The following is a 13,847-nucleotide window of genomic DNA, read 5'->3' as shown; positions in this document are numbered from 1 at the left end:
TCTCTCTCTCTCGCTTTCCACTCCGCCTGTCAAAAAACAGGATGGCATTTGTAAAACTAATTTTGCCTGTATGGGAACAAACAAAACTCAAGTTGCAATATTTTTTTCTGCTGTTAATTTCTAGACACAATAACTCTACTTGATCACACATTTTGTATTTCTTTATTTTAGAAAAACTTCAGTATATTTAAGAAGATACAATCTAGTGTATCTTTAATAGTGTTCAGTACTTGATGGTGCTAAACTTGATCCTGAATTTAGAGAGAATACTGATTTGTTAATCACCAAAATGTTTAAGAATCGATTTCAGCATTAAATGTTCTTCTTAATGATATTTCTCTGAAAACAGATTGATAACACACAGAAACTTACTGCAAAGTTTTATTAAATATAGCTAGATGAATGAATGGCATGGCATATTACAATGAAGTGTTTACAATAATATGCATACATTAATATTAACCATAAGCCCTCTCCTGTCCTTTATAACTTTTCAAATGTTTCTTTTAGTGCTAAATGTAGAATTCTTCATGTACGTGATACACTGACAGGTGAGAAATTAGGAAAATTACTGTGGAACTTGACTGATAAATTTATAGTTGGTCAGAATTTCTTGATGCCTTCATCTGTTATTTCTTAATTTTTTTAGGGACTTTCTTCCCCGTGGATCAGGCATCGTAACAAGACGACCTCTCGTGCTGCAGCTTGTTACTTCTAAAGCAGGTAATGAATGAGGATGCTTACTGCATGGATGGCCACATCCCATGACACCTGTCGTTTCCTTTCCTGGGCATTAGGTCATACCAACAGAAACGTTTTTGTGTTCACTCTGCTATGGGCAGCTGCCTAAAATCTTTTCAGAATGCTTCAATTTTCACTGCTGATTCAACTCTTTTGATTACATTAAAGGGAAAGTCTCACTTGTATATAAATTCTTAACAATATTTTATATGTCTAGAAAATAATATTTGATCATTGTAATCTATCTAAATAATTTTACAATATACATAATCACTAATACTCTTTTGGTATGCTTCCTTTCTGCATGTATATGCGTGTGGATTTTTTGAGTCACAAAATCTAGATCTATTTAACATCTGTGTGTGTATGTATATATATGTGATTGAGTATCTCTCTTTATCTCTAGAGCTATATTTAATGGGCTGGGCTTGTCCATGTCCTTATGAACAGCATGATAGTTTGATAGGCAGGTGATTTTTTTGTTCATTTTTGTTTATTTTCATTTTATTTCAGCAACTAGTGGTGCTGGCTTTTTTCATGTTTATTTGCTATTTGCATTTCTTGTGAATTCACTATTTTGTCTTTGACCATTTCTTTCTTGCGAATTTTACGACTTTTCCTATCAATTTCTTTGAAGGCTTAAAATTCAAGCATTTGTAAAAATTATACCTCCTAAACTTCAAATATTTGACAGCTTTTTTGAGATATGACTGTAGTTGACACTATATGTGCTTCAGCCAATTAATGCACAGAATTGAATAGTTTTTAGTATATTCATGGATGTGTGAAGCAACCTTTACAATTAGTCTTAGAAGTTTCATCTGTCCTAAAAGAAAGCCTATATGCTTTACTATCACTCCTTCATCCCTCCATCTTTTCCCATCATTTGAGGGAACCTACATTCTGTCTCTTTTATATGAATGGAATCACCAATTGGTAGAATTTTGTAACTGCTTTTTTACTAAAATAAAAAAAAATCCTATGTTCATTGATGGGAAGACTTCACAATGCTCAAATGGCAGTGTTCTCAGAACTGCTCTATGCATACAGTGTGTTTCCTGTGAGAATCCTAGCTGACTTCCTTGTGGAAATTGCAGATATTTTAAACTATTTTGTTATGTGAAAAAACCTAGTGCCAGTGTGGTCACATAGCATATTAAGCTGCAGCTTGGGATGCCGGCATCTCCAATTAAACTGCTGGTTCAAGTCCCAGCTCATCCACTTCTGATTCAACTTCTTGGTAATTCACCTGGGAGACAGTAGATGATTGCCCAGGTACTTAGGTCCCTGTCCCCCAATTTGGGAGACCTGGATGAGTTCCAGGCTCCTGGCTTTGGCCTGTCCCAACCCTGGTTGTTGCAGGCATTTGGGGAATGAACCACCAGATAGAAAAGATATTTTTTTTCTCTCTCTCTCTCCCTCCCTCCCTCTCTTCCTTCCTCCCTCTCTCCATCTCTCTGTTACTCTGTCTTTCAAATAAATAAATAGATGAAACAAGAAAATCTATGTTAAGTTTGAGTCAAAGAAATAGACTTAAATGCTGTTGTTTGAAAAACATGAATTACTTGTCATTTACAATGCAGCAGTCACTGCTATAGGCTCTGAAGATAGAGCAGTGACTAGGATGAACTCTGCACTTCTGATGAGTTACTTTCTCACTGCATCATTTTTTATATACAAAGAGAGTTCAAAAAGTTCATGGAAACTTGGAACCAAAAGGTAAGTTTATTTTGGTACAAATGTTTTTTGAAATCCCTGCATAGTTTCTTTTTCAAGATACATAGCTCCAGTGAACTTTTGAAGACTTTTTGAAGACTCTTTGCATATAAGTTTTACTCATTATAGTTGTGAAATCTATATATTTAGACTTAAAAGAATGTGAATATTTGGCACAATTTTCTTTTCAGACTTTAAAATTTTATTTTTTTAATTTTATTTTTTATTTTTGACAGGCAGAGTTAGACAGTGAGAGAGAAAGACAGAGAGAAAGGTCTTCCTTTTCCGTTGGTTCACCCCCCAAATGGTTGCAATGGCTGGCACGCTGAAACTGATGCTCTGTGCGGATCCAAAACCAGGAGCCAGGTGCTTCCTCCTGGTCTCCCATGTGGGTGCAGGGCCCAAGCACTTGGGCCATCCTCCACTGCACTCCTGGGCCACAGCAGAGAGCTGTACCGGAAGAGGAGCAACTGGGGCAGAATCCAGCGCCCCAACTGGGACTAGAACCCGGAGTACCAGCGCCGCAGGCGGAGGATTAGCCAAGTGAGCTGCGGCGCCAGCCTAAAATTTTATTTTTGATATCAGTTCTTTACCGCAAATATATTTTCATGTATGCTGAAATAACTTTCCTTAATCTATCTATATTACATTTAAAGATGCTTATTTTTTTCATCTACTTGAAAGAGAGAGACAGAGAGGGTAAGAGAATCTTCCATCTGGTGGTTCACTACTCAGATGCTTGCAACAGCAAGGGCTGGGCCATGCCAAAAGGCAGGAGCCCAGAACTCTATCCAGGTCTCCCAAATGGGTAGGCAGGAACCCAGACATTTGACCCCTCTTTGTCTCCCAGGTCACATTACAGGAAGCCACTACAGAAGAACAGCTGGGATTTGGATGGCATTTTTATGTGGGATATGGGCTTCCCACAGGGCAACTTAACCTGCACTGCTAGAATGCTTGCCCCTATATTGCCTTCTTCTAACTCCCACAGTCATTTATGAATATTTTTTCTGTTTTATCATGCCAATGCCATAGTGATTTATTTTGTTGGCTTACAACTTTCTGAATTTTAAATTTATTTTATTTTATTTTTTTTAGAAACCTTTTATTTAATGAGTACAAATTTCTTAAGTACAACTTTAGGAATATAGAGAGATTATTCCCATTATACCCACTCCCCCACCACTATTCCCACCCCACCTCCTCCTCTCTCTCCAATTCCCAGCCCCCATTCTCCCTTAAGATTTGCTTTCAATTAACTTTATACACAGAAGACCAACTCTATACTAAGTAAAGATCTCAACAGTTTGCACACATACACACAAAATATAAAAACTATTTGAGAACACGTTTTACAGTTAATTATCATAGTACAACTCATTGAGGACAGAGGTCCTACATGGAGAGTAAGTGAACAGTGACTCCTGTTGTCAATTTAACAATTAGCACTCTTATGTATGATGTCATTGATCACCTGAGGCTCTTTTTTAATATTTATGTATTTATTTGAAAGACAGAGTTACAGAGAGACAGAGGCAGAGAGAGAAAGAGAGAGAGAGAGGGAGAGAGAGGGAGAGGGAGAGAGAGAGAGAGAGAAAGTATTCGATCTTTTGGTTCACTCTGCAATTGGCTGCAATGGACAGAGCTGCGGTGATCTGAACCTGGGAGCCAGGAACTTCCTTTGAGTCTCCCATGTAGGTGCAGGGGCCTAAGGGCTTGGAACATCTTCTGTTGCTTTCTCAGGCCATAGCAGAGAGCCAGATTCAGGTGGAGCAGGACTGGAACCGGTGCCCATATGGCATGCTGGCACTACAGGTGGCAGCTTTACCCACTATGCCACAGCACCTGCCCCTGTCACCTGAGGCTCTTGACATGAGATGCCAAGGATGTGGAAGCATTTTTTTTTTGTCCACAGTCTCCATCAGTATTTAGACAAGGCCATAAGCAAAGTAGAAGTTCTCTCCTCCCTTCAGAGGAAAAAGTACATCCTTCTTTGATGGCCCCACTGGGGTCTCACAGAGATCCTTCTTGTAGGACATTATTTTTGCAACAGTGTCTTGGCTTTGCCTGAAATGCTCTCATTTCCCTTGGGTAAATTCCCAGGGATGGGATGGCTGAATCATATGGTAGGTATATATTCATATTTCTGTGGTATCTCCAAACTGTCTTGCATAGTGGTTTTATCAGTTTACATTCCCACCAACAATGGATTAGGTTACCTTTTCCCCCACATCCTTGCCAGCATTTATTTTTTGTTGATTTCTGTTGTTTGTTGATTTTCAGCCAGACCAGAATGCCTTAAGGGCTGATTCTGAGGTCAGAGTGCTATTTAAAGAGATTATCATTCTGAGTCTGCTGTGAGAGGTGCTTCCCATGTTGGAACATTCTCTCCTTTTTAATTCTATTTATTGTTATTACCAGACACTTGGTCTTATTTATATGATCCTTTTCATACTTTATCCTATCTATATGATCAATTTAACACTTAATATGATCACTTTAACACTTAGGAAGACGTTATTACCACCCAGCTTAATGGGATTTGGAGTCCCATGGCAAGTTTTTAGCTGAACCCTTAGAAGTATGTCCGTAGGAATTTATTCAGGACAATACAGCTCCTCCCTCTCTTTTTTTCACTCTTAGTTTTTACTGGGTTCTATTTTCACTTGACTTTATACATATATGATTAATTCTATGTTAGATAAAGAGTTCAACCAATGGAATTAAGAAGGAAAAGGAAAAAAAAAACCTGTTCCTTGATAGTCAAGACAAGGGCTGTTTAAGTCATTGCTTCTCAAAATGTCAGTTTTGCTTCTATAGGTGTCCTTTTAGGTGCCCTGTTAGTTATCACAGATCAGGGAGAACATATGGTATTTGTCCCTTTGGTAGTAGCTTATTTCACTAAGTATGATATTTTCTCAATTCATTCATTTTATTGAAAATGACTGGATTTCATTTTTTTTAGCACCGTGTAGTATTCCATAGAGTACATATCCCATAATTTCTTTATCCAGTCTTCAGTTGATGGGCATTAGGTTGATTCCATGTCTTAGCTATTGTGAATTGAGCTACATAGGGGTGCAGATAACTCTTATTTGCTGATTTCATTTCTCTTGGGTAAATTCCCAGGAATGGGATGGCTGGATCATATGGTAGGTATATATTCAGATTTCTGTGGTATCTCCAAACAGTCTTCCATAGTGGTTTTATCTGTTTACATTCCCACTGACAGTGGATTAGGGTACCTTTTCCCCCCACATCCTTGCCAACATGTATTGTTTGTTGATTTCTGTATGAAAGCCATTTTAACTGGGATGAGGTGAAAGTTCGTTGTGGTATTAATTTGCATTTCCCTGATGGCTAATGATCTTGAGAATTTTTTCATATGTCTGTTGGCCATTTGGAGTTCCTCTTTTGGAAAATATCTATTTAACTCCCCAGTTGGCTCAGTGGCCAGAGCTGAGCCAATCCAAAACCAGGAGCCAGGAGCTTCAACCAGGTCTCCCAGGCATGTGCAGGGGCCCAATGACTTGAGCCATCTTCCACTGCTTTCCCAGGCCATAAAAAAGAGCTGGATCGGAAATGGAGCAGCCGGGTCTCGAACTGGCACCCATATGGGATACTGGCACTGCAGGCAGTGGCTTTACCTGCTGTGCCACAGTGCCAGCTCCCTATTCTCATTTTTTAATTAACCATCTCAGTCAACATTTGACTGACTGAAATATTTTTACATTGATTCTCTTGGATTCTCAGTTATACAGTCATTTCATCTTCATTTTTAATTTAATAATAAAAGTATTTGTCACACAAATAGTGGGGTAGCTGGAAAAAGGCACTTATTAGGCAAATATTGACAAGCTTCTTTACCTTGGGGGAAGTATTCTTCAACAAGGTATAGCATGTGCCTCTCCTTTGTACTCTCTTGTCATTAGTCTCCCAATCTTCTCCTTTATAGGTTCCTGACCATTCTTTCTTTACTTCTCATTTTAAATAAGGATCATATCACAACCACAAATACATTTTCATGCAAAATGGACTAGATACTGTTCCCTCAGTGAAAAGTTCCTATGTTGAAAATCATTTAGGTACCTCAAAATATGTGGCTCTTGCATTATAGCACTTTAGTTGATGCCAGATGAGAAACAGACTCCTTTTAATTTTATCCTAAGTTGAACTGTTCATGGGGAAATCCTCTGTGGGCTTTAGGGTGAGATTGAGAGCTGAGAAAAGCTGGAATGTAGAAAGCTGGTATGTTTGTCTGCTGCTCATACAGTTTACTTCTATATTTAAGTCTTCTTATATTTTTATTCATTTATTTTGTTTGAAAGGCAGAGGGAAACACATACCCTTCCATCTCCTACTTTACTCCCCAAATTCCTGTAATTGTTGGGGCTGGGCCAAGCTGAAACCAGGGGCTGAGAAGTCTATCCAAATTTCCCACATAAGTGGCAGAAACCCTAGGACCTGAGCTATCATCTGCTGCTTCCCAAGGTGTGCATTAGCAGGAAGCTGGAACTAGGAGCAGAGCCAGGATTCAAAACTTGAAACTGGGCACTCTGATATGGAATGCAGGCATCTCAAGTGGCATATTAACTGCTGTGCCAATTGCCAGCCCCATTGTCTTCAAAACTTAATTTGGATCAGTTCCATAAATACAACTTTCTCTTGATTGATTCATTCAACAAATATTTATTGCATGAGTACTGTGTTTCAGGCAAATATTATTGTCATCTTGGAGCCTACATTCTAGCTGAGGAAAAAACAAAAATAAGAAAAACAAATACACAGAATTCTAGGTGATCAAGAAAGTAAGCATTCAAGCCATGCTGATGGTTGTATGGGAAGAGGGAAATTAGAAAGTGTAGGATGGGAGCTGCTGATGTGTTTGAAGTTAAACAAGGGATAGAGGTAGTTTGAGTGAGGACAGATAGAAGATGGGCCAAAGAGAGCCATTGTTGTCCAGACAATAAGAAAACTGATTGCGGAGTCTTGTGGGCTAGGGAACTTGAATAAAATGTGATGTGGGGGCCAGGGCTGTGGCACAGCAGGTTAACGCCCTGGCCTGAAGCACCGGCATCCCATATGGCCGCTGGTTTGAGACCTGGCTGCTCTACTTCTGATCCAGCTCTCTGCTATGGCCTGGGAAAGCGGTAGAAGATGGCCCAAGTCCTTGGGCCCCTGCACCCATGTGGGAGACCTGGAAGAAGCTTCTGGCTCCTGGCTTCTGATCAGTGTAGCTTCAGCTGTTACAGCCAATTGGGGCATGAACCATCGGATGGAAGGCCCCCCTCTCTCTCTCCTTTGTTCTCTCTGCCTCTGTTTTCTCTGCCTTTCCTCTCTCTGTGTAACTCTGACTTTCAAGTAAAAATAAATCTTAAAAAAAATGTGATGTGTAGATTAGAACCTTAGGTGCTAGTGGATATAAGGAGATGAAAGGATAGAGTGATTGAAGGATAGGAGAGTGAGTTGTGGTAATTCCTTTACACATGAGGAAGATAGAGGGATACTCTGGGCAGCCAAGTGAGGGGAGGAAAATATGGGAGAAGATGCTTGGTGGTGGAGAGTTGAGGGATTCCTCTTTTGATGACTTTATTTCTACTAGAAGTAGGAAACATGATATCTTATAATAATGATCATTTTTTAAAATTTTCATTAGTTATGTATCTCATTTCTCTTCAAACACTATGTTGGCCAGGACTTCTAGAGCTGTATATTTTGTTGTTCTCTGTGATAAAAACACCCCTTGTGTTAAGTTATACACATATTATTTACTGTTTGTTGATCTTCATAAATTATTTTATCCCTAATTTTAAGAAGATTTTAAAGCATACAAAATAGATTATAATTTTATTGAGTGCCATTTTGGCCTTTATTGAGATGATCATTTAAAAAATTCGAGGGAGGGGCAGGTGTTTCATACAGTGGTTAAGACACTACTTGGGATGCCTACATCTCATATTGGAGTTCCAGTTCCATTTTGGATTCCAGCTTCCTGCTAATGCACACCATGGAAGGCAGCAGATGGTGACTCAAGTGGGAGACTCAGTGAGTTTTGAGCTCCTGGATTTGGCCTCACTCAGTACCAGATGTTGTTGGCATCTGGGGAGTGAATCAGCAGATAGGAGATTTCTCTCTTTCCCTCCCTCCCTCTCTCTCTTTCTCTCTCTTCCCTTCTCCCCTCCCTGCCTACCCACCTTCTTCCCTCCATCCTTTACCCTTTCAAATAAAATAAATGAGAAAAAATTAAAAAACACTCTGAGGAGTGAGCATTTAACCAAGCACTTGCCTGGGGTTGATTCCCAGGTCTGGCTCCTGATTCTAGTTTTCTGCCAATGCAGATCTTGGAGGGAAGCAGTGATGGGTCAACTATGTGGGTTCCCGCCTTCCATGTAGGAGATCAGAATTAGCTCCTGGCTCTTGGCTCTTGGCTCTAGCTCTGTACAGCCCTATTTCAATGCTGGTTGTTACAGGCATTTGTGTACTAAACCAGTGGGTGGGAGCTCTCTTTGTCTGTCTGTCTCTCTCTCACACACACATAAATAAAAATAAAGCAATTCTGATAGTTTCATCCATATTTGAAGCATCCTTTCATTCCTAAGTTGTACTTGGTTATAGTAATTTATACTTTTATTCTACTGTTGAAGTAATTCCGTTAGTTTATTTAGAGTGCATGCATTTCTTTCTCTATCATTCTATCATCAAGTTTTTGAATCAAAGCTATACTGGTTAGGATAAAATAAATTGAATAACTCTCTCTTTGTTTTTTAGATTCTCTTCTATTAAATTTTACAACTCTTAAAAATTTGATGATACATTTTAGTTTCTGTTCCAAATTAAGGAGAACTAGCCTTGCTTTATGCAGACAGTAATGCCTTAGACCCAGGGGTTCAGATATAGCAGCCATTGGCAGGAAGAGCCTAGACTAGGTTAGACTTGTGGCTGTAAGGATGTACCTGGCCACAATATCATGGAATGTGAGAGCACTTGGGGCATATCTGAAATCACATGCATGTAGTGTCCTAATGCAATGTCTTTTCTATCACAAGGATAGAAACTTACAAAGGGATTGGTAGGCACAGGACAGATACTATATAGAAAACTATAATAATGAGTAGGTACAATTTTGTGTGCATTAATCAGTGTTGTCAGCACTGTGCATTTTGATATTTCCATTTAATCATTGTAAAAACCCTCTGAGATAAATATTATAATTCCAATTCTAGAAAAAGAAATGCAGCAAGATTAAAAGGCACACTGTTGGCAGAAATGGGAATTTTTTTAAAAACCTATTTTATTTATTTGAAAGGCAAAATTAGAGAGAGGGTGGTAGAGATGGAGGATCCTCCATCCACAGGTTCACTTCCCAAATGTCTGCAATGGCCAGGGATGGGTGAGGCCAAATCCAGGAGCTCCATCCAGGTCTCCTACATGGGTGCAGGGGCCCAAGAACTTGGACCATTTCTGCTGCTTTCCCAGGTGTATTAGCAGGAAGCCAGAAAGGAAGTAGAGCAGCTAGGGCTCAAACAAGCACTCTGATATGGAATGCTGGTATCACAAGTGCTCCTAAGCTTTATTGTATATAATTTATTTGAAGACATTCAGTACTTGCAAAGAGGAACATTACAAGAAGTCATGTGTTATTGTGTTTTTTGAACAAAGGTAGAAGTTTTAAATGATAGGTAGTAGAAATTTGGTTTTAGAGAGGGCGATTCATGAAGGTGTGGCTTGGGAAGACAAGAGTTGGACAAAGCCCTGACAAAGGTGCAGTAGCAAGAGCCAGGGAGCAGGGATAGGGGTCTTTCTAAGACAATGGTTCAGTTTCCAGTTCTTCACGACTTTCTCCACTGCCACACTGGAACTGATGTATGCCAACTCCTGTGATCTGGTTGTGCATCTCTCTTCCTGTCTCCATTCTCAGTGACACTGTGGTGATAGCTTGAAATTGGTCATGGTAGGAAAATTTACACTATGGAAACTGACAAATGCCACAGAGCAGACTTTTCCCCAAACCCAACTCAGGGAGCTGGTTGTTAAGTATCAGCCAGGACATCTCCTCAACATATGATCTTCATTACTGTTTAAATCATGTCAAACTGAGAAGACAAATTTATCTGGGTGTAGTATTTTTGGTGAACTATTGAGCACATTCAGCATATTAAATTATCACTGCTTTAAGAAGTGATTTTTGGGCATTTGCTATGCCCATTGAAGGAGAAAGTGGCTTTTTAAGGCATTGGAGTCCAAATCCATCTGCATTTAAAAATTATTATTGAGGAATTTAGAAAAGTAAATCCTGTAGGTCATTGCTAAGGATGACTGATTCTCTTTTCTGAAGAACTTATGTATGTTAACATATTTCTCTAAGTGATATTATATTATTTGTTGTGATTTGTTTCAGTAATACTAGTGCAAGAAAGGAACATATTAAAAATAAGAAATTATTAAGAGTAACTGTTCAGATGACAAATATTCTTTTCTCAAAAGAAAGGTTTCCTTGCTGCTTTCTCCTTTCATGCATGCCTGATACATTTTTAACTCATCAAAAGTTGATTTGCTGCTTTTATATTGTATTTACTGCACAATGTAAAGTTTGTACATGTTTTAGAAATTATATCTGATGTGTAAATTACCAGAAAATTATTACCATGTTTGGGTTCTTGGTTGGAGTTGCTTTAAACAATCCTTTAAGTGAAAAAGATATTTGGTAACAGAAATCAGAAAGCTTCTTTTGGAGGCAGCAGGCCGCTCACAAGGTGAAGTAGAGACACAGAGTCCAGGCAGCAGGTCTGAGAACCAGCAGGAAGGTGTGGATTTCTGTGTTCTGAGAGAGGGGTTGGACATGGAGATCCATCTTTAGGCCAGCCTTGTAAGTACCCTAAGTCTAGGGGCAACTGAACAAAGAGGGTTTGAGGAAGCCACTTTCTGATGGGTCAGGGCATAGTTAAGTCTAGAAAAAATGTTCACTTTTCATGGATGACATATTTTAAAGACATTTATGGATTAGCCTTTCCATATTGATTTATGTCCAGTGACCAGGACATGTTTCCTAGTTTCACAAATGGGAGTTATGCATGCTGGAAGTGTTCTGGTGTTTTTTTTTTTTTTATATTAATTTATGTATTTGAAAGTTACACACAGAGAGAAGGAGAGGCAGAAAGAGAGAGAGAGGTCTTCCATCTGCTGGTTCACTCCCCAACTGGCCGCAATAGCCAGAGCTGCGCCAATCCAAAGAAAGGAGCTAGGAGCTTTTTCCAGGTCTCCCAGGTGGGTGCAGGGGCCCAAGGAGTTGGGCCATCTTCCACTGCTTTCCCAGGCCATAGCAGAGAGCTGGATCAGAAGTGCAGCAGCTAGAACTCAAACTGGTGGCCATATGGGATGCCGGCACTGCAGATGTCAGCTTTACCTGCTACATCACAGCACCGGCCCCATCCAGCATTGTTTCGAATTACAGCATTGCAGACTGTTTAACACTACACATTTCATTTCACTTTACATTGAAATATCTGAATTTCATTAGAATTGGTATTTTACAATAAGGTAGTCTGCATTTGTAGAGGACTGAATATATATATATTTTTAACTATAACAAATTAACTGTGGGGGGAAAACAACCGTGTTTCTGAACATATTCTTTCTTAGCTATAGCTTCAGCCCTGTGCTGCTTCAGTGTTGGTTCCCTGTTGCCTGTTAGAGATTCATAGTTTAGAGTCTCTTGAATGTGCTTGTTTTAAAATGTTAGTGTACACAAAATACCCTGGGAATATTGGGTTCCTTCCACTCACATAGCATTTTAAAGATGCAGAGTCCTGGGGCCGGCAATGTGGCACTAGTGGGTAAGGCCGCAGCCTGTGATGCTGGCATCCCATAGGGGCACCATTTTGAGTCCCAGTTGCTCCCCTGCTGATCCCACTCTCTGCAATGGCCTGTGAAAGAAGTTTGGCCCAAGTGCCTGGGTCCCTGTACCCATGTGGGAAACCCAGAAGAAGCTCCTGGCTCCTGGCTTTGGTCTGGCCCAGCCCTGGCTATTGTGGCCATTTAGGGAGTGAATCAGTGGATGGAAGATCTCTCTCTTTCTTTCTCTCCTTCTCTCTCTGTAATTCTGACTTTCAAATGAATAAAATAAATCTTAAAAAAATAAAAAAAGAGGGGCCAGCATCATGGCTCACTTTTTTAATCCTCCCCCTGTGGTACTGGCATCCCATATGGGCACCGGGTTATAGTCCCGGTTGCTCCTCTTCCAGTCCAGCTCTCTGCTGTGGCCCAGGAAAGCAGTGGAGGATGGCCCAAGTACTTGGACCCCTGTAGCTGTATGGGAGGCCAGGAGGAAGCTCCTGGCTCCTGGCTTCAGATTGCTGTAGTGGCCATTTGGGGGGTGAACCAATGGAAGGAAGACCTTTCTCTCTGTCTCTCTCTGTCTCTGTCTCTCTCTCTCACTGTCTAACTCTATCTGTCAACAACAACAACAACAAAAGATGCAGAGGCCTGAGCTTCACCCTCAGAGGTTTTGATTCATTAGTTCTAGGGTAGGGCCAAAGGATCTGCATTTTAAAAGACAACTGCCAGGTGCTTTTTTTGTTTGTTTGTTTGTTTTAAATTACTTTCATTTTATTTGAGAGAGAGAGAGAAGAAGGGGGGGGGGAGAGAGAGAGAGAGGGAGAAATAGACTACCCAAATGTTCACAATAGCCAAGGCTGTCCTGGGCCAAAGCCAGGAGCCAGGAACTCCATTCATCTTCCACGTGGTGGGTAGACCCAAGTACTTGGCCCATCATATGCTGTCTCCCAGGGTGTGCATTAACAGGAAGCTGAATCAAAAGTGGAGGAGCCAGGATGCAAACTAGGCACCCTCATGTATGATGTGGGCATCTAAAATGGTGTGTGAGCTGTTGTGCCAAATGCCCTCCCCTGCCAGATGTTTTTAACACTGTTGGTCTTTGAGTCACATTTTGAAAAACACTCATGATAGCTCATCAAATTCTTTTCCTGTTGTCATCTTTTGTCCTGACATCTTTTGTTTTTCTTTTTGCTCAAAAATGTCCTATCATTCTATTAAAAATTCCTTAACTGGGGGTGGGTATTTAAACTAATAGTTAGGGTTCTGATTGAGATTCTTGAATCCCATGTCATAGTACTTGGGTTTGATACACAGTTTGAGCTCCTGTAGACCTTGGGAAGTAGTAGTGATAACTTAAGTTAATGGGTTCCTACCACTCACATAGAGGACCTGTGGAATTCCTAAATCCTGACTTCAGTCTGTCCCAGCCCTAGCCATTGGAATTTGAGGAGTGAACTAACGAATGGAACTCTGTCTGTCTTATTCTCTCCCTCTCAAACATCGATTAATAATAATAAAATTTAAAAAATTTTAATTGCCAACCTGATCATAGAGTG

The 13,847-nt window shown here is 40.0% G+C and overlaps 1 protein-coding gene across 10 annotated transcripts in view; it reads left to right on the top strand.

Moving 5' to 3' along the window:
- DNM3 (dynamin 3) overlaps positions 1–13,847 on the top strand; it is a 624,166-nt gene that overhangs the window by 108,724 nt on the left and 501,595 nt on the right. For 9 of the 10 annotated variants that reach the window (XR_016210404.1, XM_089299537.1, XM_089299535.1 and 6 more), the window contains exon 2: positions 650–723. The exons of the other annotated variant lie outside the window; for it this stretch is intronic. Coding sequence is in view for 8 of the 9 variants with exons in the window: in XM_089299537.1 (XP_089155663.1) it covers positions 650–723 (74 nt within the window). In the remaining variant the exon portion in view is untranslated. The remainder of the gene's footprint in view (positions 1–649; positions 724–13,847) is intronic. 10 annotated transcript variants of the gene reach the window in all.

The sequence above is a fragment of the Oryctolagus cuniculus genome, chromosome 7, assembly GCF_051225735.1.
Source record: "Oryctolagus cuniculus isolate XC-2025 breed Fujian yellow rabbit chromosome 7, ASM5122573v1, whole genome shotgun sequence".
NCBI lineage: Eukaryota > Metazoa > Chordata > Mammalia > Lagomorpha > Leporidae > Oryctolagus > Oryctolagus cuniculus.
The sequence above is the reverse complement of the archived record's forward strand: the minus strand, read 5'-3'. Positions and strand labels throughout refer to the sequence as shown.